Raw genomic sequence first — 24,098 nt, 5'->3', positions numbered from 1 at the left:
CGCCACTCTTTTTGCGCAAAAGTCCCTCACCTGCATTTATCTAAATTCACTCCCCCTTGGTAACACAAGCCTCTTCCCAACTCATCCAGACCTGCAAACGTCACTTCCGCGTCCAAGTCCCTCACCCTTTCCAGTCCCGCCTCCCTCCATTTCCCAAACATCCTATACATTTCCCCCAGCTTAAACCTGTGATTCCTACACAGTGGCCTCAACACCGACCTGAAATTCACAAATTCTGCCACCTGGACCTGTTCTGCTCCTCCACCTTCACTTGCAACAACTTGTAGATCCCCCAGGACCACCACGTTAACCACCTCTCGTATCGTTGCACCTTGCGCCTCGAGGCACTTCCCTACCCGGTCCATCGAACCTTGCAGAGATGCTACTGCATCCTCAAGGCCTTTGACCAGTCGCCATGCATCCCGTTCCTTTGCTGGCAAAATTCTTCTTTTGATGAAAGTCATCAACTGTTCCACCTGGACCCTTCCCACTGCCAACAACCTCCACCATTCATGCAATTGTTGCTGCTGTTTTCTGTCAGGTCCGGTAGCCAGTACACATGCTAATCTTGGGGAGAACCTCTCTCTCTCTCTACCCCTTTCGTAACACTTTCCTGCCGGAGTTACCCTGTTAATGGGTATAAAATATCCAAACCAATCCGAGCCCGAGCTGCCCTGTGTGCTACCATGACCGCCACTGGAAGTCAGACAACTTTTTTCACCAAATTTCATAATTGAAGATATTTAAACTTCTCCTCCTTCTGCATTTTGGGAGAGGTGGTGGCAGGAATTGTCACCAGACTAGTAATCCAAAGCCCCAGGTTAATGCTCTGGGGTCCAGGCTTCAAATCCAACCATAGCAGATGGTGAAATTTGAATTCATTAAAAAAAAATTGGAATTAAAAAACGTATAATGATGACCATGAAACCATTGCCGATTGTTGTTAAAAACCCATCTGGTTCACTAATGTCCTTCAGCGAAGGAAATTGCCGTTCTTGCCTACATGACTCCAGACCCACACAGTGATGCGGTTGAATCTTAACTGCCCATCTCTGAAATGACCTAGCAAGCCACTCAGTTCAAAGGCAATTAGGGATGGGTAACAAATGTTGGCCCAACCAGCGACGCTCATATCCCCAAAGAACTAATAAAAATTTATAAATAAAAATAAAATATGTTTTATTGTGATCTCTCACAATACTGTGGAGTTCCGGTGCGCGGAACACCTCTGTGTAGAAAACGGGCTGTGTGGAGCTTCGGATGCGAGTTCCCTGCTGAGGCCCCTTATTTAAGGCAAGTTGCATTTTATAGCCATGTGTTTCTCGGCGCTGCGAGCACTGGGAAACCCACAACAATGGGACTTGCCTTGTTTGCTATGGGACTTTCTTCCCATTTGGTTGAATCACGATCTCTGTCAGTTCAGGCAGGTTTGGCTGGGAGTTTCTCCCCGCCTCTTAGTGGCAAGTTCCCCACCATTATCTAACCACACGGAGTCATTTTTTGGGGCCCTGGAGAGTTTTTATCCAAGCTAGATTGAGCAAGGTTCTCCATCGGTAGACATCTGCACATACATCCACCAGGCACTACAGCACAGATGTAACAGCCACAGCATCGCTAGAGGGCAGCTTCAGAGACGGGTATAAAGGGTCCAGCCAAAGGAGGATCCGCCTCTTTCAGAAGCACAGGGCTAGTGAGCAGCAGCACACACAGACAGCTCAGCACAGGCAGTTTACCTTAGCTTCACTGGTCATACTGCTTGACTGTATTATATCTAGTTAAGCTCTGGAAACAGAACAAACCCACTGAATAAAGTGTTTGTGTTAACTGGGAGTCTACAATCTTTATTCAGACTTCGAGAATAACATACGATACCAGGAGTGATTTCAGAAAGCTAGCTGGACACCAACAGAAGAAAAACCTAAACCGGATATTAGACTGTGGAAGACTTCGCAGCAAATGGATCCTCGACGACTAACTGATTCGATGGAACTTGTTGGAACTCCATGGCAGCTGGAAACAACCGGTAATTTAAGTTATAACTGGAAAATGTTTGAACAGCTGTCCAAATATTTATCACAGCTAATGATTTAAGCACTGCCTCTGACGCAACAAAAATAGCCCGACTACTCTCAACAGGAGGGCATGAAGCTAGAGAAATCTACAATTGCTTTAATTACTTAGAAGGTGAGGACAACACCAAAGTAGACAATCAGGCTGGTGAGATGCTGGAAAGATTTAACTCTTGTCAGAGAAATGGAGGGCCCATCTCTGATTTTATTACAAATCTCAAGTTAATACCACAAGGCTGTGATTATGCGGATTTCAGAGACACTGTGATAATGCATCAATTAATTTCTGGACTATCTGATAAAAATTTGAGGGAAGAACTTTCACAAATAAGTATCTAACTCGAGAAAACGCTATACAAAAATGCCTTGCTTATGAACAAAAACAAAATCAGTACTTTGAGTCTCTACAAACACAATCATCATTTAGAAAACAAAATTGGTAAAAATGGCGCAAACACTCACCACGTGGCGGAGGCAGGGTTGAATCGGAGGAAGATGGAGGTTCTGAGCGGCAGCCATCTTGAGAAAGGAGCCGCACATGCTCGGTTGCGAAAAGAGCGCACAGTAAGGAAACTCGATGTGCGCATGGCAATAGAGTCCTACGCATGATATCACGAGCGTCATGATGTCAGAGGATCAGGACCACGCCCACTTAAAAGGGAAATGCACGAAAATGAACCAAAAAAACGTAAAGCTGCAAAACCCAATTTTCTTGCCTCAAAAAGACAGAACAATGCTCGAACTTACACCAGCAGTTGAAAATAACTGTCACAACACCCTGGAACAAGCAGTTAGCACCGCAATAGAAGATATATGGTCCTTATAGACTACGACTCAGACGAAAATTTCATCTTGGGAGATGGCTACCCCAATACCAAATCTGAACCACAACTAGAGGTGTTGTACCGTGAAGACCCCGACGATTAGTTCTTCGGATTGGGGAATCTTCAGCCCAGCATATATGACATCCCGACTCGTGAGTGCAGGATTATGCATCAGCAACACGGTTCAAAAGCTCAATATGACTCTTCTCATGGTAGATGAATACAATCCCATGGTACCATGGCAGATCGTCGATACATTGGATGACAGCAATACCCAAGACGAAGACAATGCCACACAGCACAGAATGCCTCCACATCGGGCGTGACGGCAAGCCTCCACACCGGGCGCGACGGCAAGCCTCCACACCGGGCGCGACGGCAAGCCTCCACACCGGGCGCGACGGCAAGCCTCCACACCGGGCGCGACGGCAAGCCTCCACACCGGGCGCGACGGCAAGCCTCAAAAATGGAAGCAAGCAAACAACACTCCATAGTGAACGCCATGCATGAACAAGACCATGAAGATCTATCAAGCTTATTTGAGCCACCAGAAGAAGACTATGAAAGTCTACCCAGCTCATTTAACCAACAAGGAGACACTGAATGTCTGCCCACTGTATGTGAGACAATTGACGATGAAATCACAATTGCCTATACAGGATGTGCAGGATCACAGAGAGACTGACATATCTCAGCTCGTCTGCGCAGAAGCACTCAATAATCAGAGGACGGCTACTCATGAGTGCAGAGAGACCATGTCAAATGAATGTGAAGATTGTGACTCCAGAAGAGGAGCACCAAGAGTCCAGAGAGACCAGGTCAATAGAAATCCTGAAGATTTTGACTCCAGAAAAGGAATACAAAGAGATCAATGATGATTCAAATGAACCTAAAATGACTCCAAAAGAGGAGCACCTAGAAATCAATGATTCAAGTGAACCAGAAATGACTCTAGAAGAGGAGTACCAAGTAAGCAAAGAACAGGAATCAAATCCACCACAAATGACTGATGTCACCAACATCAATGCAACATCAGATCATTCTCAAGAAGAAACGCTCAATGTAGCAGATACCACAAAGGACACGGACACCAATAACTGTGACAATGACTCAAATCATCCACATGGCATACTCATTGAGCGCAACAAGAACAACAAAAACCACAAGAAGCACAGTAGAAACAACAACAAAAACAACATGCAACGCAACAAGAACGACAAAAGCAACAAGAAGCATCCGGTGGTTTCCCCCGTAATGGGGTCCACGCCAAGGCCCCAACTTCCCCCAAATTTTGAGGGCAGCCACCACCACCGGGCTCGTGGTATACCTCCTTGGAGGGAGCGGCAGCGGCGCCGTTGCCAGCAACCCCAGACTCGTACACACACAAGGCGCCGTCTCCAGCCTCTTCCATGCAGCCCCCTCCATCATCCACTTGCGCACCATTGTCGCATTGGCGGCCCAGTAGTACCCACAGAGGTTGGGCAGTGCCAGACCCCCCCTATCTCTACTCCGCTCCAGGAACACCCTTCTCACCCTCTGAGTCCCTCGCGCCCACACAAACCCCATTATACTCCTGTTAACCCGCCTGAAAAAAGCCTTTGGGATAAACACGGGGAAGCACTGGAACAGGAACAAAAACCTTGGGAGCACCGTCATTTTGATTGACTGCACCCTACCCGCCAAAGACAGCGGCAACGCGTCCCACCTCTTGAACTCGTCCTCCATTTGCTCCACCAGCCTTGTAAAATTAAGCCTATGCAGGGCCCCCCAGCTCCTGGCCACCTGGACCCCCAAGTACCTGAAGCTCCTCTCCGCCTTTTTTAGTGGGAGCTCGCCAATCCCCCTCTCCTGGATGAACTACGAACAGCTCGCTCTTCCCCATGTTGAGCTTGTACCCCGAAAAGTCCCCGAATTCCCTAAAAATCCTCATTACCTCCGGCATTCCTCCCACCGGGTCCGTCACATACAGCAGCAGGTCGTCCGCATAAAGTGACACCCTATGCTCCTCCCCACCCTGCACCAACCCCCTTCAGTTCCTTGACTCCCTCAGTGCCATAGCCAGGGGTTCAATTGCCAGTGCGAAGAGCAGGGGGGATAGAAACACCCCTATCTCGCCCCTCGGTGCAACCGAAAGTACTCGGACCTCCTCCTGTTTGTGGCCACACTCGCCATCGGGACCTCATACAACAGCCTAACCCACCTGACAAAGCCCTCCCCAAACCCGAACCGCAGGTACCTCCCACAGGTACTCCCACTCTACCCTATCGAAGGCTTTCTCAGCGTCCATCGCCACATCTCCGCCTCCCCCTCCCTCGCCGGCATCATGATAACGTTCAAAAGCCTCCGCACATTCGCGTTCAACTGTCTCCCCTTCACAAACCCTGTCTGGTCTTCATGGATGATCTGCGGCTAACAATCCTCAAGACCAAGACCTTCGCCAGCACCTTGGCATCTACATTTAGCAAGGAAATCGGTCTGTAAGACCCACATTGCAGGGGATCCTTGTCCCGCTTCAGGATCAAGGAGATCAGTGCCCGGGACATCGTCGGGGGCAAAGCCCCCCCTTCCTTGCCTCATTAAAGGTCCTGACTAACCGCGGGCCCAACAGGTCCATATATTTTTTAATAGAATTCGACCCGGAAACTGTCTGGCCCCGGTGCCTTCCCCGACTGCATGCTTCCTATCCCTTTGATCATCTCCTCCAGCCCAATCAGGGCCCCCAATCCCGCCACCAGTCCCTCTTCCACCTTTGGAAACCTCAATTGGTCCAGGAAGCGGCCCATCCCTCCCTCCTCCCGTGGGGGCTTGGATCGGTACAATTCCTTGTAAAAGTCCCTGAAGACCTCATTGATGCCAACCCCACTCCGCACCACACTCCCTCCCATGTCCTTAACACCCCCGATCTCCCTAGCTGCATCCCGCTTCCGAAGCTGATGCGCCAGCATCGGGCTTGCCTTTTCCCCATTCTCTTAAATCGCGCCCTGGGCCTTCCTCCACTGCACCTCCGCCTTCCTGGTGGTCACCGGGTCGAATTCGGCCTGGAGGCTACGCCTCTTCCTCAACAATCCTTCCTCGGGCTCCTCCGCACATCTGTCTACCCTCACCATCTCCCCCACCAGCCTCTCCCTCTCCACCTCCGCTCCTTGTGGGCCCTAATGGAGATCAGCTCGCCCCTCACCACTGCCTTTAGTGCCTCCCATACCATCTCCACTCGGACCTCCACGTTGTCGTTGGTCTCCAAGTACCTCTCTATACTTCCTCGGACCCGCTCGCTCACCTCCTCGCCCGCCAGCAGCCCCACCTCCAAGCGCCACAGCAGGCGCTGGTCTCTCTCCTCCCCCATCTCCAAGTCCACCCAATGCGGGGCGTGGTCCGAAATGGCTATTGCCGAATACTCAGTATCCTCTACTCTCGCTATCAGCGCCCTACTCAAAATGTAAAAGTCGATTCAGGAATAAGCCTTATGGACATAAGAATGAAAATTCCCTAGCCCCCGGCCTTGCAAATCTCCAAGGGTCCACCCCTCCCATCTGGTCCATAAACCCCCTCAGCACTCTAGCCGCCGCCGGCTTCCTACCCCTTCGAGGGGCACCCCCGGCTGAGGAGTTGGCTCTTGGGCGATAGGGGTTATCCACTTCAGTCGTGGCTGATGACACCTATTCAGAGTCCATAGACCAATCTGTAGACCCACTACAACAACACCATGCCGTGACCAGAGGCCTGATCAAATGGTGCTTCAGGTGCCTGGACTGCTCTGGGGGAGACCTCCAGTGTAGTGCTAGGAGAGTCTCCCACATAGTGGTGGCCTGCTACGTCGTCCACAACATCGTGCAACAGAGGGGCAATGTGCTGGAGGAAGAGGATGAACGCCAGACCTCGTCCAAAGAAGAGGATGCGGGGAATGCAGAGGATGGGCAGGACATGGGACTTGGGCAGACACAGGAGGGCCAGCACGTGCTAATCACCTCCAGGTTCACCGACTAGCAGGCCTGTTTATTGGCATGGACACCCTGCCCACCTTTGCAACCCCCGCAGTGAATCCTACCTATCTCACTACAGGGTGCGAACCCTGGGTTTGCATTAACAGCAGGTCTGGCACATGGGATGGAGGATGATGACAGCCCTTTCTGGGATCAGCTCTGATGCTCAACAAAGTTTGACAATGTCGGAGTCCTGGCCATGGTGGCAGTTCCCACCGTCCACCTGGGTGATCCCTGCATGCGAGCTGGCCATTCGAACACAAGGTTCCATCAACCCCTTGGGGTGGCGGAGACGGTTGGTTTGGGGGGGGGGGGGTGATGGAGCACTTGTGGTGAGCACTGGCTGAACTAGGCTCCCTGGCCAAAATCCACCCAGTTTTGGGGGAGGGGTGGGTGGAGTCCAGGTCACCTGCGGGAGTCACAAGCAAAGGCCCCCATCATCTCTTCCCTCAAGAGTGCCTGATGGCCCCTGTGCTACTCCATGGGACAGGGGTGCAAGCGGAACTATCCTGAGGCTCTCCCCCCACCTGGCGGTCAGTTCTGGAGGCCCATCTCAACTAGGGTCTCGATACTTGCAGCCAAAGAGCGCAGGGAGTGGACCACCTCCATCTGGGACTGTGTCACCACCTTCGGAGTCTCTGCCACATTAATCAGTGACTGTGTCACCTCCCTCTGGGTCTGTACCACGTCAGCCAGCACCTGGACAGTACCAGGGACGGCCTCAGCCATGACCCGCTGTGAATAGGCCACACTGGAGCGCCACTGCATTATCTAGATGGCACTGGTACATGGCTGCCTGTGACAGGGCAGCCGGTCCTGTGCCTCAGCCACTGCCCGCACAGAGGGCCCCAGGCCTTGGACATCTTGGCCCATGGCTGAAACATTCGTCCCCAAGGCTCCACCACAAATGCCACCTCCTGCTCCTGCAGGGGTTGGTTGATTGCTGACTCCATGTCATGCAGTCCCTGGTTCTGGGACTGCATCTCCACTATCGATGGGACCGCCCTTTCCAGAAGGCCAAAACCCGTCTGGACGACAGCTAGTCCCTGGGGTTGGGCCGCGCTCCGTTCCCGGACTGGTGCTCCCGGGTGCCTCGGACTGCAGGTCAAGGGCCCCCGTTGCTGTGTGTCCTCCTCGTCACTGCTATCCACTTGGGGTTGGGGGGCTCCAGAGGGGCCCACCTCATTGCCAGGAGATCGTGCAAAACTCAAGACATGCCACATGATTAGTTCCCGGGTTGGGGTGGTGTGGGGCGGTGGTGACCTGTGCCACAGGGAACCACAACTCGGCAGGGTCTCACGTTCTCAATGCCAACCTCGGCTTCGGTGAATGCCCACTGACCAGGTCCAGTGCCCGCTGCAGTGTGGGGCCACTGCAGTCTTTTCCCTGTCCCGGCAGTTGTGGGCCACCTTCTGGGGGGGGGGGGGGGGGGGGGGAGAGACGACAGAATGCGCACAGTATTATACAGCCGGACGCATGTCCAAATTACCTAACAGCACGTCTTTCGGAACTTGTGGAAGGAAACCGGAGCACCAGGAGGAAACTCACGCAGACTTGGGCGGGGGGGGGGGAAATGTACAGACTCTGCACAGACAGTGACCCAAGCCTGGGACTCTGGTGCTGGGAAGCAACAGTGCTACCGTGCCAATTGAGACCAAGAAGAGATCAGCCGTAATCTGATTGAATGGCGGAGCAGGCTTAAAGGCTAATTCCCTACTTCTGCTAATTCCTATGTTCCTGTAACAAAGCCTCCCTGACACCAGCCACCAAGTTAATAAAAGTCTTGCTGTACAGTGCTTTTGCTGTTGCCAGTCCTGGACTGCAGTGAGGTCTGGACTGTGTACTAAGAACACAAAAATACCAATTGGTAAAAATGGTAACTTGTCCATCAAGCTACGTCATTCTTTTGAGTCCAACGCCTTAATAGTGAGGCAGAGTAGGGACAGTGAGGCAGAGTAGGGACAGAGAAGGAAAGAAAAAGCAGCAAATTCTACACTCTGGATTCCACCTTCTCATGGGATATCCTGCTCCATGTGCTCAAAGATCTGTGGGTAGAGAATTGGCCTGTTTAATCACCTGAAGACCCATGGCAAAACTTGCCACCCTGAGTAGACGTCATCCTCAAATTTGGGGATAGCCGATGACTGAACTGGGTTAGGACTATATCCCAATATTATGTGATGTTGCTTTTGATGTTCATTCAGGGTTTCCAAACAAAGTGTAATATTCTGTGCACCTATTCTTACCGATTTATATGTTTCTGCTGCTGTACAGCCTTGTCAAAAGTGATCTTTATGAGTTGCTATCTTCCATAATGTTAATACAAACTTGTAAGGTAAATTAATGGCCAATTACTTTAGACAGTTAGCTTGTTGTGAATGGTAAAGGCTACCTCGTAAGATTTCTTTAAGGGTGTGGTGGGGGGAGATTGGAGAGAGAAAATATGCAAACTTGTATGGAAAAAAAGTCATACATATCAAATTGCATTTAATTTGTTTTGGATTTCTACCCGCAGTCCAATAATGAAAAGAAAACCGATCAGACTCCAGATCCAAAGAAACCAAAAATTAAATTGAAGACTATACATCTTCCAATTGAAGCTAAACTGGTGTGGCAGTTTGGGAAAGATTTACTTGATATGTGTTTTGAAAAAGAGGTAAGTAGAATATGGGAAACATCCAATTTCTGTCTCTTGATTTAAATAAAGATGCCTTGGAACTATAGTCCCAATTAGCTCCATGTCCATGGTGGAAGATAATGGAACACCTCCATCTGAAAATATTAATAATCAGTACAGATTCCGAAGGAGAGGCTCCAACCTGAGATGACTTAATCAAGGACCACACCTCCGGCGAGGGGCAAGGTTGAGAAAGCTAACCTCAGCAGTGGAAGAATTGGAACCGCGCAATTGGGGTTGCTACACATCAAGAACCAGTCATCCAGCAAACGAGGATACAGCTCAACAGTCTCACGATTAAGTTTAGAACATGCCAATTTAAGGAACAAGAAGCAGAATGAATAGCAACCTGGCTAAAACCTGAAAATAACACAGGGTTTAAAGCTAATTGCAAGGATTAGTGCTTCGCTTAGTATTGTTCACAATTTACATAAACAGTTTGCACCCTGGAATTGGAAATGGAATTTCAAAATTTACAAATGATAGTAAATTGAGGTGGTGTGGTTAACATCAAGGTAGACTGTAACAAAATACACTATTAATACACTTGCAAATTTGTATGACAATTATCAGTATAGATAAGTGCAAGAGTACATTTTAGTAGGAATTTTAAGCAAATCATATTGTTAGGATACCAGACCAGATCCCAATGTTAGGATACTGGTCTAGAAACTGACGAGTAACACCAACAATTTTGCAATTTGTAAACAGTGAGGAAGGGATACTTCACCCTCAGGGGTAATTCCATGGACAAACAGGGATTTTAATTTTAAAAAAATATTAAAACAAACTTTACTCTTAACATAGGACCAAATTTCATGGCGCCGAGGACCCTGGTTCGATCCCAGCCCTGGGTCACTGTCCGTGTGGAGATTGCACATTCTTCCTGTGTCTGTGAGTCTCACCCCCACAACCAAAACGATATGCAGGTTAGATAGATTGGCGACTCTAAATTGCCCATAATTTGGAAACATTAAAAAGAAAACTCAGAACCAACTGCATTATCACAGAAAATAGCTTACAATTAACAGTTAAACAATTCTTAAACAGGAGAAGCAAAAGGTTTAACTTCTAACTTTTATACCTTCTCTTATCACCAGAGGTCAAAAGCCATTTGTAAATAAAGTTAGCAAACACAGATATTTGCTGTCCTCGGTGTAAAGAGTTGCTTTCGGCAAAGGAGAGAGACCCTTTCCAGGCATAACCTGCAAGTCCTTCGGTCATATCATATCATAGAATTTACAGTGCAGAAGGAGGCCATTCAGCCCATCGAGTCTGCATCGGCCCTTGGAAATAGCACCCTACTTATATTCCCATTATCCAGTAACCCCACCTAATCTTTTTGGACACTAAGGACAATGTAGCATGGCCAATCCACCTAACCTGCACATTTTTGGACTGTGGGAGGAAACCGGAGCACCCGGAGGAAACCGACGCAGACACTGGGAGAATGTGGTTTGCTAGAGCTCTTCGGGAGGATTTAAACTAGTTTGGCAGAGGGTGGGAACCAGAGCTACGGATCAGAGGATAGGGTAGCTGTTGAACAGGCAGAAATAGTATGCAGCTAGTCTGTGAGGAAGGATAGACAGTCGATAGGGCAAAGTTGCACTCGGTGGAATGGGTCACTTTCAATGCAAGGAGTGTCAGGAATAAGGGAGATGAACTTAAGAGCATGGATCAGTACTTGGAACTATGATGTTGTGGCTATTACGGACACATGGATTCACAGGGGCAGGAATGATTGTTAGATGTTCCGAGGTTTAGATGTTTTAAGAAGAATTAGGAGGGAGGTAAAAGAGGAGGGGGAGTAGCACTGTTATTTAGGGAGTGCATCACAGCTGCAGAAAAGGAGGGAGTCGAGGAGGGTTTGTCTACTGAGTCAGTATGGATGGATGTCAGAAACAAGAAAGGGGCAGTCACTTTATTGGGAGTTCTCTAGACCCGCCCAATAAGAGCAGAGAGATGGAGAAACAGATTGGGCGGCAGATCTTGGAAAGGTGCAGAAGTAACAGAGTTGTCATGGATGACTTCAACTTTCCTAATATTGACTGGAACCTCCTGACTGCAAATGGTTTGGATGGAGCAGGTTTTGTCAGGTGCATACAGGAAGCATTCCTGACTATGTAGATAGGCCGACTAGGGGTGATGCCATATTGGATTTGGTGCTTGGTAACAAACCAGGCCAAGTGTTAGATGTCTCGGTGGGAGAGCATTGAACGTGCCCACAACTCCTTGACCATTACCATAGTCATGGAGAGGGCTAGGAACAGACAGTATGGGAAGGTATTTAATTGGGGGAGGGGAAATTATACTGCTGTTGGACAGGAGCTGAGGAGCATAAAGTGGGAACAGTTGTTCTTGGGGAAATGCACAACAGTAATGTGGGGGTTGAAGGAGCACATGCTACGAGTGCTGGATAGTTTTGTCCCACTGAGACGAGAAAGGAATGGTAATGTGGAGAAGCCTTGGATGACAAGAGAAGCAGAGCTGGCCAAGAGAAAGAAGGAAGCTTACGTAAGGTTGAGAAAGCAAGCATCTGGCACAGCTCTAGAGGGTTACAAGGTAGCCAGGAAGGAACTCAAAATGGACTTAGGAGAGCTAGAAGGGGGCATGAAAAAGCCCTGGCGGGAAGGATTAGGAAAACCCCAAGGCGTTCTACACTTGAGAAATAAGAGGATGATCAGAGTGAGAGTAGGGCCGATGAGGGATAGTGGAGGGAACTTGTGCCTAAAGTCTGAGGAGATAGGGGAGGCCCTAAATGAATATTTTGCTTCAGTATTCATGAGAGAGAGAGGGACCTTGTTGCTCAGGAGAACAGCGTGAACCAGGTTAATAGACTCAAACAGGTTAATATTAAAAAGGAGGATGTGCTGGAAATTTTGAAAAGCATCAGGATGGACCAGTCCCCTGTACCTGATGGGATGTACCAAAGGTTACTACGGGAAGCAAGGGAGGAGATTGCGGCGCCGTTGGCGATGGTCTTTGCATCCTCACTCTCCACTGGAGTAATACCGGATGATTGGAGGGAGGCGAATGTTCAAGAAAGGGAATAGGGAAATCCCTGGGAATTACAGACCAGTCAGTCTTAACAGTCTGTGGTGAGCAAAATATTGGAAAGGATTCTGAGAGATAGGATTTATGATTATTTAGAAAAACATAGTTTGATTAAAGAGAGTCAGCATGGCTTTGTGAGGGGCAGGTCAAGCCTCATTGAATTCTTTGAGAGTGTGACGAGACACATTGATGAAGGTCAGGTAGTGGATGTGGTGTATATGGATTTCAGTAAGGCATTTGATAAGGTTCCCCATGGTAGGCTCATTCAGAAAGTTAGGGGGCATGGGATACAGGGAAATGTGGCAGTCTGGATATAGAATTGGCTGACCGAAAGAAGACCATGGGCGTCATTCTCCGACCCCCCGCCGGGTTGGAGAATCGCCGGGGGCTGCCGTGAATCCCACCCCCCGCCAGTTGCCGAAGTCTCCGGTACCGGATATTTGGCGGGAATCGGGCCGCGCCGGTTGGCGGGCCCCCCCCCGCTGGATTCTCTGGCCCGGATGGGCCGAAGTCCCGCCGATAAATTGCCTGTCCCGCCGGCGTGGATTAAACCACCTTTTGAACGGCGGGACAAGGCGGCGTGGGCGGGCTCCGGGGTCCTAGGGGGGGCGCGGGGCGATCTGGCCCCGGGGGGTGCCCCCACGGTGGCCTGGCCCGCAGTCGGGGCCCACCGATCCATGGGCGGGCCTGTGCCGTGGGGGCACTCTTTCCCTTCCGCCTCCGCCACAGTCTCCACCATGGCGGAGGCGGAAGAGACTCCCTGCACTGCACATGCGCGGGAAACTGTCAGCGGCCGCTGACGCTCCTGCGCATGCGTCGCCCCGATATGTCATTTCCGTGCCAGCTGGCGGGGCAACAAAGGTCGTTTCCGCCAGCTGGCGGGGCGGAAAGCCCTCCGGCGTCGGCCTAGACCCTCAATGTTGGGGCTCGGCCCCCAAAGATGCAGAGCATTCCGCACCTTTGGGGCGGCGCGATGCCCGTCTGATTGGCGCCGTTTTGGGTGCCAGTCGGAGGACATCGCGCCGTTTGGGGAGAATTTCGCCCCGGGAGTGGTAGTGGATGGAAAGTATTCCGCCTGGAGGTCGGTGACCAGTGGTGTTCCGCAGGGATCTGTTCTGGGTCCTCTGCTCTTTGTGTTTTTTGTAAATGACTTGGATGAGGAAGTGGAAGGGTGGGTTAGTAAGTTTGCCGATGACACAAAAGGTTGGTGAAGTAGATAGTGTTGAGGGACGTTGCAGGTTACAACAGGACATTGACAGGATGCAGAGCTGGGCAGAGTGGCAGATAGAGTTCAACCTAGATAAATGTGAAGTGATTCATTTTGGAAGGTCGAATTTGAATGCTGGATACAGGGTTAAAGGCAGATTCTTGGAAGTGTAGAGGAACAGGGATCTTGGGGTCCATGTACATAGATCCCTCAAAGTTGCCACCCAGGTTGATAGGGTTGTTAAGAAAAGTGATTGGAGGAAGATATAGGGGAGATGGAGGTACATTCTTTACGCAGAGTGATGGGTGCGTGGAATGCACTGCCAGAGTGGTGGTGGAGTCAGTCATTAGGGACATTTAAGCGACTCTTGGATAGGCACATGGACAGCAGCAAATTGAAGGGGTGTAGGTTAGATTGATCTTAGATTAGGATAAATGGTCAGTACAACATCGTGGGCCGAAGGGTCTGTAATGTGCTGTTCTATGTTTATGTTTTAAATGGACTTTCAAAAGGCTAACAATATTGAATAAGTACAGAATCCAGAAAACAAGCAGTGGGAAAATAAGTATTCAAATCAAGATCTACCCTATATATCTATGTCCATTGTAAACCATCTCTCTTCATCCTTATCAACCTGTTTGTAGCCTCTGGTTAACCACACCATGTTCCCACCCAGCTGAATAACCTGTATACCCTATAGCATCTCGAAAAGCAGCTGCAATGGTTTCAGTTCCCACCACTGCATCGTTGCCTATGGAGTCCGCCAAGAATTTATCCTTGGCCCAATTATTTTTCTCACTGCGTATGAAAACAAGTCAAGTCCTATAACTGCTGATGTCACCCAGCTCGATCTTGCCTCTTTTGAACTCTCCATTAGCCTCTGGTCATGCTCCTTATCAAATGAGCGGAAATTCATTCCAATTAAATATTGAGATGACCACAACAATTGGCCCAGACCTAGCTGTCCCAATAGCAAATAATGCTGTGATGTTCAGCTTTATTGAGTCGCAATTTCTGAGGTACCCGCTTGTGCTCAAATATAGAAGTTGCGGTGTATCCAAACAGGCTCTGGAGGAGCCCTAACTGATAGTTGCACTGGCACCTGTCATATGAGAACTTGGGCTCATCCAGTACTTAGTGCTTCCCCAAGCAGGTGCAAAGCATGTTCAAATGGCATTCCTTTAAACCTAACCATGCAGAGATCGATTAACATTTGAATTCCAGTGACCAATTAAAAAGATTGCAGAACAAGATTTCAAGTTTTAAGTTATGGGCCAGGGTTGAGAGAACACTAAAGTGTATCATGGAGTTCACCTGACCCATGACTTTTAATAGATTGTGGTTATGGGAAGCACAAGGGCCTACTTTACAGGTGTGATGCAACAGAGATCTAAAGTACTTTTAAAACAAAAACTGTTTATTTATGAATCTAGTTAACACTTTATAAACACACAGTAAACATCTTAACAACTATCAACACCAATAATCCCCACAGATTCAATATTCTATAAGTAACCCTTCATAACTTTCCTAAAAACATCCATAAGACCAAAATACCCTTTTTACAGAAAGACAACACGTTTAAATTCTCTACAGAAACAGGTATTACTTTGAAATTGCACAAATGAACATTTAGCTTGTAGAGATATCCATACACATTGCTTGCTTTCACTGCAGCTCTTCACTCCAAAACGAAACAAAAAACACACACACCAGCCTTTTTGCTCAAAGTAAAAGCACAGTCACAGCTCCGCTCCACCAACACACTGACATCACTGCAGCTATTTGATAAACATCTATTTCTTAACGGTACTCTTACATGTCACCTCCCCCGCAAGAAAAAAAAACCCAACTTCAAGATGGTTTCATTTTTCACCTCCTCACTTTCCTTTAAGAAATATTGACAGTGAATATACTTTTTTTTAAAACAAAACAAAACACAAACATTTAGAATAACATAGTCCATTTCAGTTCTTCCTCCACCTGGAATCCCTCTTGATTTACAGTCACTTTGGACAAGAAGGTCTGGTGCACGATCCATCCATTTCTCTACGACTCGGCATTTCTCTTTAAAGGTCAGACACTATTTTGATCACAAAAGCCCCTTGTAATTCTCCAACACAGGAGCATTGATTATCACAGCTTTCAGGCAGTCAAATGCCTGTTGAAACTCCGCTGTCCACTTAAATTTGCTACGCTTCTTTAGCAAGTCAGTCAGTGGAGCAGCCACACTGCTAAAATATGGCACAAATTTCCGGTAGAATCCACTCATGCCAAGAAAGTGCATTATTTCCATTTGTGTCGAGGGTATTAGAACCTCCCCAATAACTTTGTTTTCCCATCCTGTGGGACCATTTGACTCTGTCCGATTGTATGGCCAAGGAAAGTGACTTGGGCTTTTCGAAATTCACTTTTGGCTAGGTTTATCACCAAACCCGCCTCCTGAAGTCGATCAAATAACTCCATCAGATGTTTTAAATGTTCTTCCCATGATCTGGTAATTTTCAGCCAGGTGTCAATGTATACCACACAATTGGGTAATCCTGAAACAATTTTGTTAGTTAACCATTGAAATGTCGCTGGGGCGTTTTTCATGCCAAATGGCATAACTCTGAATTGGTATATACCATCTGGAGTCACTAAAGCGGAAATCTCATTCGCCTTTTCGGATAAAGGTACCTGCCAGTAACCTTTAAATAAATCCAGTTTGGAAATAAAAGCTGATTGTCCTACTTTCTCAATGCAATCCTCCAAAAGTGGGATAGGATAAGAGTCTGTTCTTGTAACTGCATTAACCTTTCTATAGTCCACACACAACCTTTGGGTACCATCTGGTTTAGGTACCATCACTATGGGTGAGTTCCATTGGCTGCAACCCACTTCAATTATGCCATTTTTAAGCATACTCAATGTCTTTGTTAACCTGTGCCAATTTTAATGGGTTAAGTCTATATGGATGCTGTTTGATTGGAACAGCATTTCCCACATCTACATCATGTATAGTCATTTTAGTGCTTCCCAACGTATCTCCACAAACTTGCCCCTGTGATATCAATAACTCATTCAGGTCAGTTTGTTTTTCCTCTGGAAGGTAACTCAACAAGTTAACCCAATTTTTAACAACATCCTTGTTTTCTAATTTAATTTGAGGCATGTCAAATTCAAAGTCATCTGGATTTGGTTCATCACCGAGTTAGACTCATTAAAACTTCCTCCTTTTTCTCTCCTTCCCTTTCAAACTACCTTTTAAGCATATTCACATGACACACTCGGTGAGTTTTCCTTCTATCTGGCCTTCTTACCACATAATTCACCTCACTTAATTTCCTTTCAATCTGATAAGGTCCACAAAACCTTGCTTTTAAAGGTTCACCTACCACTGGTAACAACACTAAAACTTTATCTCCATTGGCAAGACTACGAACTTTGGATTTCTTGTCCGTTACCCGTTTCATCACATGTTGTGCAATATTTTTAATGCTGTCTTGCCAATTCACCTGCTCTATTTAATCGTTCCCTAAAATTTGACACGTAATCCAATAATGTAAGTTTCACACTCACCAATTTTTCCTTAATCAATTTAAGTGGTTCTCTTATCTCATGACCAAAAATTAGTTCAAAAGGACTGAACTTGGTTGACTCATTAGGTGCATCCCTAATTGCAAACAGTACGAATGGAATTCCTTTATCCTAATCCTCTGGCTAACCTTGACAATAAGCCATCAACATTGTCTTTAATGCCTCATGCCACCTTTCTAACGCTCCCTGCGATTTTGAATGTAACACAGTTGATTTAACTTGTTTTATTCCCAAGCTATCCATAACTTCTTTGAATAACCTTTGAGGTAAAATTTGATCCTTGATCCAATTTATTTCTGTGGGTGGTCCATATCTAATAAAGAATTTAAGTAACTCCTTCACAATCTTTTTAGCTGTAATATTGCGTGCTGGAATGGCCTCTGGCAACCTAGCAGACACATCCATTATAGTCAAAAGATATTGATTCCCACTTTGTTTTAGGATGTGGTCTTACACAATCAATTAGGACACTTGTAAAAGGTTTCTCAAATGCTGAAATGGGTATTAAGGGCGCTAGTTTTAATCACTGCTTGAGGTTTCTCTTGACGTGTGACATGATCACAAAATTTAACTACATCTGTATGTAGTCCAGGCCAATAAAAATGTTTTTGTATTTTATTTGAGTTTTCCTTACTCCCAAATGACCTCCCACTGGTACCTCGTGTGCTACTCCTTTCTATACCCTATCGGCAATCCCACTTGATGAACTTCTGCCCACTTTTCATCCACCTGCATATGTAAAGGTCTCCATTTTCTCATCAAGACATCACTTTTACGGAAATAACACTCTGGTATACACGCAGATTCCTCTTCCGCATACGCTTTTTGATATATCAGTTTTATTTCTATATCCTTCTTGTAACTCCGCCAATTTTCCTGAACCAAAAATATCCGCCTCATCCTCCACCTGTTCTTGCTGTTTTTCAACCACCTCATCAAAAATAGTTTCTGATAATTAAACTTCAACTATAACTTCAGTTTGATTTCTCCTCTTGTTTTAACCTGTGATTTGGTAACCTTGTTACTGCATAATCCGGAAAAATCCCAGGATATTCATCCTTCAACACTTCAGTTGTCTGATTTTCCACTGGCTTCTCAACCACAGTAGGCATCACTCCCACCTGTGATCCAGCTATATTATTCCCCAAGATAAACTATTCCTGGACAAGATAGTTTCTCTATTAATCCTACTACCACATCACCACTCTTCACTGGACTTTCCAACCTTACCTTATATAATGGAACACTTTTTCTCTCCCTGAATTCCACATATTATCACCTTTTCTGGCAATATTCTTCCCAAATTATGTAAATCCTCTTCTCTTACCATTAAAGTTTGACTAACTCCCGTATCTCTTAAAGGCCGTTTAGAACAGGGCTAAATCGCTGGCTTTGAAAGCAGACCAAGGCAGGCCAGCAGCACGGTTCAATTCCTGTACCAGCCTCCCCGAACAGGCGCCGGAATGTGGCGACTAGGGGCTTTTCACAGTAACTTCATTTGAAGCCTACTGTGACAATAAGCGATTTTCATTTTTTCATTTCAATTGTGACTTCTTTACCTACTCCTTCTGGTACACATGAGTAAACTTTATCCACACAAGTAAATTCTTTAAAGCAATCTGGCACCTTCTTATCAATCACCTCTTGATCAGGCTGTACAATCTTTTGCACCTCCTTCGCTTCACTTGGGCTTTCCTTTACCACTTTAACAAACCCCACTCTCTTATCCTGTTTTACCACATCAGCCTTCCCAGTGCTTTTCTTCAACCACCAACACTGACATATGGCCTCGTTTATTACAGTGGAAACATTTGAAACTTTTCATGTCTCTTCCACCCTCCTGGATTTCTTTTTTAATCTGAGGTACACTCTCTTTATTATCTCCCATCAGATCTCCTTTACCTCTGCCACTTGAGCATTCCTCTTTTCCCCAGTTTCTATCCTTCACAGGCTGAAACGGACGTCGGAAACCAAGCTTTGATTTATGAACTAATTCATAATCAATTGCCATTTCTGCTGCAAATCTCGCAGTTTTAACCCTCTGCTCTTCCACACGAGTTCTCACTACATCAGGAATTGAATTTTTAAACAGCTCCAAAAGTATAATTTCTCAGAGAGCTTCATACGTTTGGTCTATTTTCAAAGCCCTTATCCATCTATCAAAATTACTCTGTTGGATCCTTTCAAACTCCATGTATGTTTGACCAGGTTTTTTCCTTAAATTTCTAAACCTTTGTCTGTAGGCTTCAGGCACTAGTTCATATGCACCCAAGTTGTATTTTTTTCACCTCCTCATATGTCCTAGATACCTGCTCTGGTAGTGATGCAAACACTTCACTAGCTCTGCCTACCAACTTTGTTTGAATCAGTAACATCCACATGTCCTGTGGCCATTTCATTTGTTTAGCCACCTTCTCAAATGAAATGAAAAAGGCTTCTACCTCCTTCTCATCAAACCTTGGCAATGCTTGGACATATTTAAATAGACCCCCACCAAGCCTTCGACTATGACTTTCTTTCTCTTTATCCTCATCACTATCCTCCAACTTTACATTTCCCTTTACATCTGCCAATTTTAACTGACTGTCATGTTTCATGGCCATTTTCTGAAGTTGAAACTTTCTTTTTCCCTGATCTGCATCTTTCGTTTTGTTTCGCTGGGGCTATTCTTTCTTTGTTTCTTTCTTTTCTCTCCCCTTTTCTTTTTCCCTGTTCTGTATCTCCCTTTTTCTTCTCTTTTTCTTTTTCCCTGATCTGTATCTCCCTTTTAAACAGCAGGTTTAAATACTCTACAGAAACAGGTATTACTTTGAAATCACCCAATTGAACATTCTTTAGCTTGTAGAGATATCCAAACACATCTGCTTGCTTTCACTGCAGCTCTTCACTCCAAAACAAAACTCCAAACCACACCAGCCTTTTTGTTCAAAGCAAAAGTAAAAACAGAGTCACAGCTCAGCTCCACCCACACACTGACATCACTGCAGCTATTTGATAAACATCTATTTCTTAACGGTACTCTTACATGACAAGTTTTTATTGTAAAAGCAACATTTTCTAAACCCTATTCAATTGACAACTTTCACTCTAAAATGCAGAAAAGATCCTCTATTTAACTTTTAAAAGACTGCAACCCCCCCCCCCCCTCCACAGTTATACTATACTTTGTCCATTAAATGGTTGCTTTATTCAACCAGAACCAGTCTTACAGCTCTTCTCCATTTCCAATGGCATTGCTTCCTTTTTCCTTTTCCAGCCGGATCATTTCTAATCCCCAAACTGACTTTCACATGAAACATTACCCTGGTAATTCCTCCTAGTCAAAACTAGGCACATTTTCCAGCCTCGTTTAAATCCCCACAAACCTCAGTCCAAGCTACCACCACATTCTATTTCTCGGTGTCTGTCTGTCTCTTTTGTTCTGTGTCATTTGTTCTTGATCAATTTGTTACACTGTGTGGGAGCATTGCTCACTTGCACGCCATTCCTCTCTTGCTCTGTGTGGATCTCTCTAAGTCGGTGTGTGGGTCTCTCCCACACTCGTGCTGTGTGTAAATATCTCTTATCTTTGGTTTTTTCTCTCTCTCATGCTCTCTTGCTGTGTGTGTGGGTGTTGCTCTTGCACGCCCTGTCTCTAACTTTGTATGTAGATCTCTCTCTCGGTCTGTGAGAGTGTCTCTCTTGTTCACTCTTTTGATATGTGTACAAGTCGCTTCGTCCCTCCTGCCCTGTGTTTTGGGATCTTGCTCTATGTGTAGGTCTCTCCCTCTATCATTCTGTGTCTTTGTCTTGCTCTCTTTCCCTCACTTAATGTCTTTCCTTTGCGCTATCTTCCTCTGTATGCGGGTCTTCCTCTCGTGCACGCATGATCTGACTCCTCTTTTTGTTCAGGTCGTTGCCTCTTGTGTGGGAGTCTCTCTGTCTCTCGCTGAGTGTGTGGCGGCCTCGCTCGTGCTCTCTCGCTATGCGTATGGGTTGCCATCTTGCTTGAAGCACATCTCCATGGCAATGTAAATCACGTATATAGATAGAAAAGCGGATTAGTTCTCCTCAATTCCCAAATTCATTTCTTCTTGGAATTGAATAGACAGTTTGAAGTAGAGCCATTTATAAAGCCTGACATTTAACTTGATGACTGACTCCACTATTGACTCAGTCATGCAGGTGAGGTGTGGTTTTTACATCTTGCACCTCCATCCCAGTAAAACAACGTGGGTATCACTATCCCCATCCCCATGGCATCAAGACTTCTTGTCAGGCAGAATTTAGAATAGGTCACATGACCTTCGTTCCTTCATTTAACCCTAAATTAAAGAGACTGGGAAAATTCCATCACCTTAACATTTGTAACGCCAACTTTAAAGATGCTATTTAAAAGCATGTTATTAATCAATTAGTGGTGACTTTTATGAACAGTCTAAGCAATAATTATATTTTATTTAGCACATGCAATGTAAATATCCATCACAAGGTATATTTTAAGAGAACTGTCACCAACTATTATGGCTGATTTGAGAGAGGTGAATGAAAACTTGGGTTTTAATAGATATGGGCATAGAAATTGGGTCACTCTCCATCCATGTTTCGGGCTCCTAATGTCCCAAAATGGCAGGCAGAAACCATACTTGCATTCTTGATTGGAAATACATTGCCTCTCTTATTGGTTCCAAACAAACAATAAGTGCCCCTTTTCAACACTTCCAAATTAGAATTATTTAATTGCATATGTGGACACCTGACACCTATTTTCGGTTCCTGCTGCAACATTGGTTTGAACGGAGGTAACCAATTCTGGCTAGACTCTTAGGGTGCGAATCTCCAGCCGCGTTGTGCTCTCGCTAGAGTGCAACGCTGGTGGAGATTGCCAGGAGAGGCCTCCAGCGAGCCTCCCGACAGCCTCCGTGCCCCCAGCGATTCGTTGGAGTCGGAACTCTGCCCCAAATGGGCAGGAACGAATGACGCTCGCGGAAGTAGATCGTAAACCTACTTGCAACCTACCTGGGCAGGATCCAGCAGCCTCACCAAGGAGGCTGCAGCCTGGCGCCGATTAGTGCTGGTTCACACAAACATGGACCAGGCAACGGCACTCAGGGATTCTCCCGGGCCACCAGAGACCACAGGGTGGTCAAGGTAAGTGTGGGATGGCCCCTGGCCCTACCCCTGGAAAGCAGGCACCTTGGCACATCCCAGCTGGCACCTTGGCACTGCCAAGGTACCGGATGGCACTACCAAGCCAGTAGAAGCATTGCCTGGGTGCCAAGGTGGCAGTGCAAGGCTGCCCAATGCCATGGTGGCGCTGCCATGGGTCAGGGGGCTATGCACATGAAATGAGGGTGGTGGGAGGTTTGAAGGGTGGGGGAGTGCAGAGGAGGTAAGTAGGGGCCCCGGAGGTTGGGTGGGTGAGCAGCTTCCCAGTGCTAAAATTCTTTTTGCGTGACTAAGTGTCATTGAATAGCGGTGGGGAACTCACCGGTGGATTCGGCAGGAAACTCCTTGGAAAAACCTGCCACAAATTAACTTTGAAATGTTTGGGGAGAATCAGGCCCATCAGAAAGATTGCCTGCAAAATAAAAAGTTGTTACTTTCATGTAAAGCATCGTTCCAATTGATGAATCGTTTCTTGCCTTGAGATTCTTAACCACCAGGCTTGGCATTAGAAAGAACTTGCAGACTCATGCATGTTGTATTCTCTATTCTGCTTTACCTGGATGGCTCGGATGCGTAGTGTTGAATAAAGAACACAAAGCTTTGTTAACAAGCAAAACTACAAATTTATTTACACTACTAACCAAGAGTCGTTCACATTCCTAAAGTAGAAGATTATTGTATAAAACTATGCTCTCTCGAACTTAAAAATGCTCTCTTAAATCAACTCCCAGAACCCCTGAAGTCACATGATATACATGACTGTTCTGTGGTTCCCTCTAGTGGTATGAATCATTGCCATTAACTTGTTAACTCTTCACATCCCAGTCAACATACATATCATGACAATTCACATTTTCTTGGGAGTGAAAATCATCAGGACATTATTGACCACTCTCCTGGAGAAAATCCTAAAAATGTGGATGTTTTATATTTGTTGTTCTGGGATGTAAATGGACAGCTTCTGCAATAGGGGCTGGTTTAGCACAGAGCTAAATAGCTGGCTTTTAAAGCAGACCCAGGCAGGCCAGCAGTGCGGTTCAATTTCCGTACCAGCCCCCATTTCACCTGACACCAGACCTAACAAAAATCTATTTATGTCAGTCTTAAAAATTCCAATGCCCCATCTTTTTGGAAGAGGGGTTCCAGATTTTTCACCTTGAGTGGCTCAAAAGATTCACTAGATTGGTCAGATTAGACTTAATCCTCAGAATTAGTTCCTAACTCTCAGTTCCATTCATACTTGTTCAAAAATAACTGCCCTGATGTTGAACAGATCTGTTGTTACTTTGTTGCTTTCTGGCACTTGGCAGAACCAGCAATTGTAGCGGGCCATCCTTAATTGCCTTTGAGAAGGTAATGGTGAGCCACTACAATCCATGTGGAGTTGGTAACCTCGCAGTTTTTTTTAAAAAATTCCAATTAAGGGGCAATTTAGTGTGGTTAATCCACCTGCCCTGCACATCTTTTGAGTTGTGGGGGTGAGACCCATGCAGACATGTGAAGTTTGCACATTCTCCCCATGAACAGTGACCAGGGTTGGGATCGAACAGCGGTGCTAAC

At 46.4% G+C, this 24,098-nt stretch overlaps 1 protein-coding gene across 2 annotated transcripts in view; it reads left to right on the top strand.

Annotated features, from left to right (window-relative positions):
• The window catches only part of hsph1 (heat shock 105/110 protein 1), a 114,112-nt gene that overhangs the window by 52,901 nt on the left and 37,113 nt on the right, over positions 1-24,098 (top strand). For both annotated transcript variants that reach the window (XM_072476982.1, XM_072476983.1), the window contains exon 13: positions 9,389-9,529. In XM_072476982.1, coding sequence (XP_072333083.1) covers positions 9,389-9,529 — 141 coding nt within the window. The remainder of the gene's footprint in view (positions 1-9,388; positions 9,530-24,098) is intronic.

Source organism: Scyliorhinus torazame, chromosome 15 (genome assembly GCF_047496885.1).
Source record: "Scyliorhinus torazame isolate Kashiwa2021f chromosome 15, sScyTor2.1, whole genome shotgun sequence".
In the NCBI taxonomy this organism is placed as follows: domain Eukaryota; kingdom Metazoa; phylum Chordata; class Chondrichthyes; order Carcharhiniformes; family Scyliorhinidae; genus Scyliorhinus; species Scyliorhinus torazame.
Note: the sequence above shows the minus strand (reverse complement) of the source record. Positions and strands in the feature narration are given on the sequence as shown.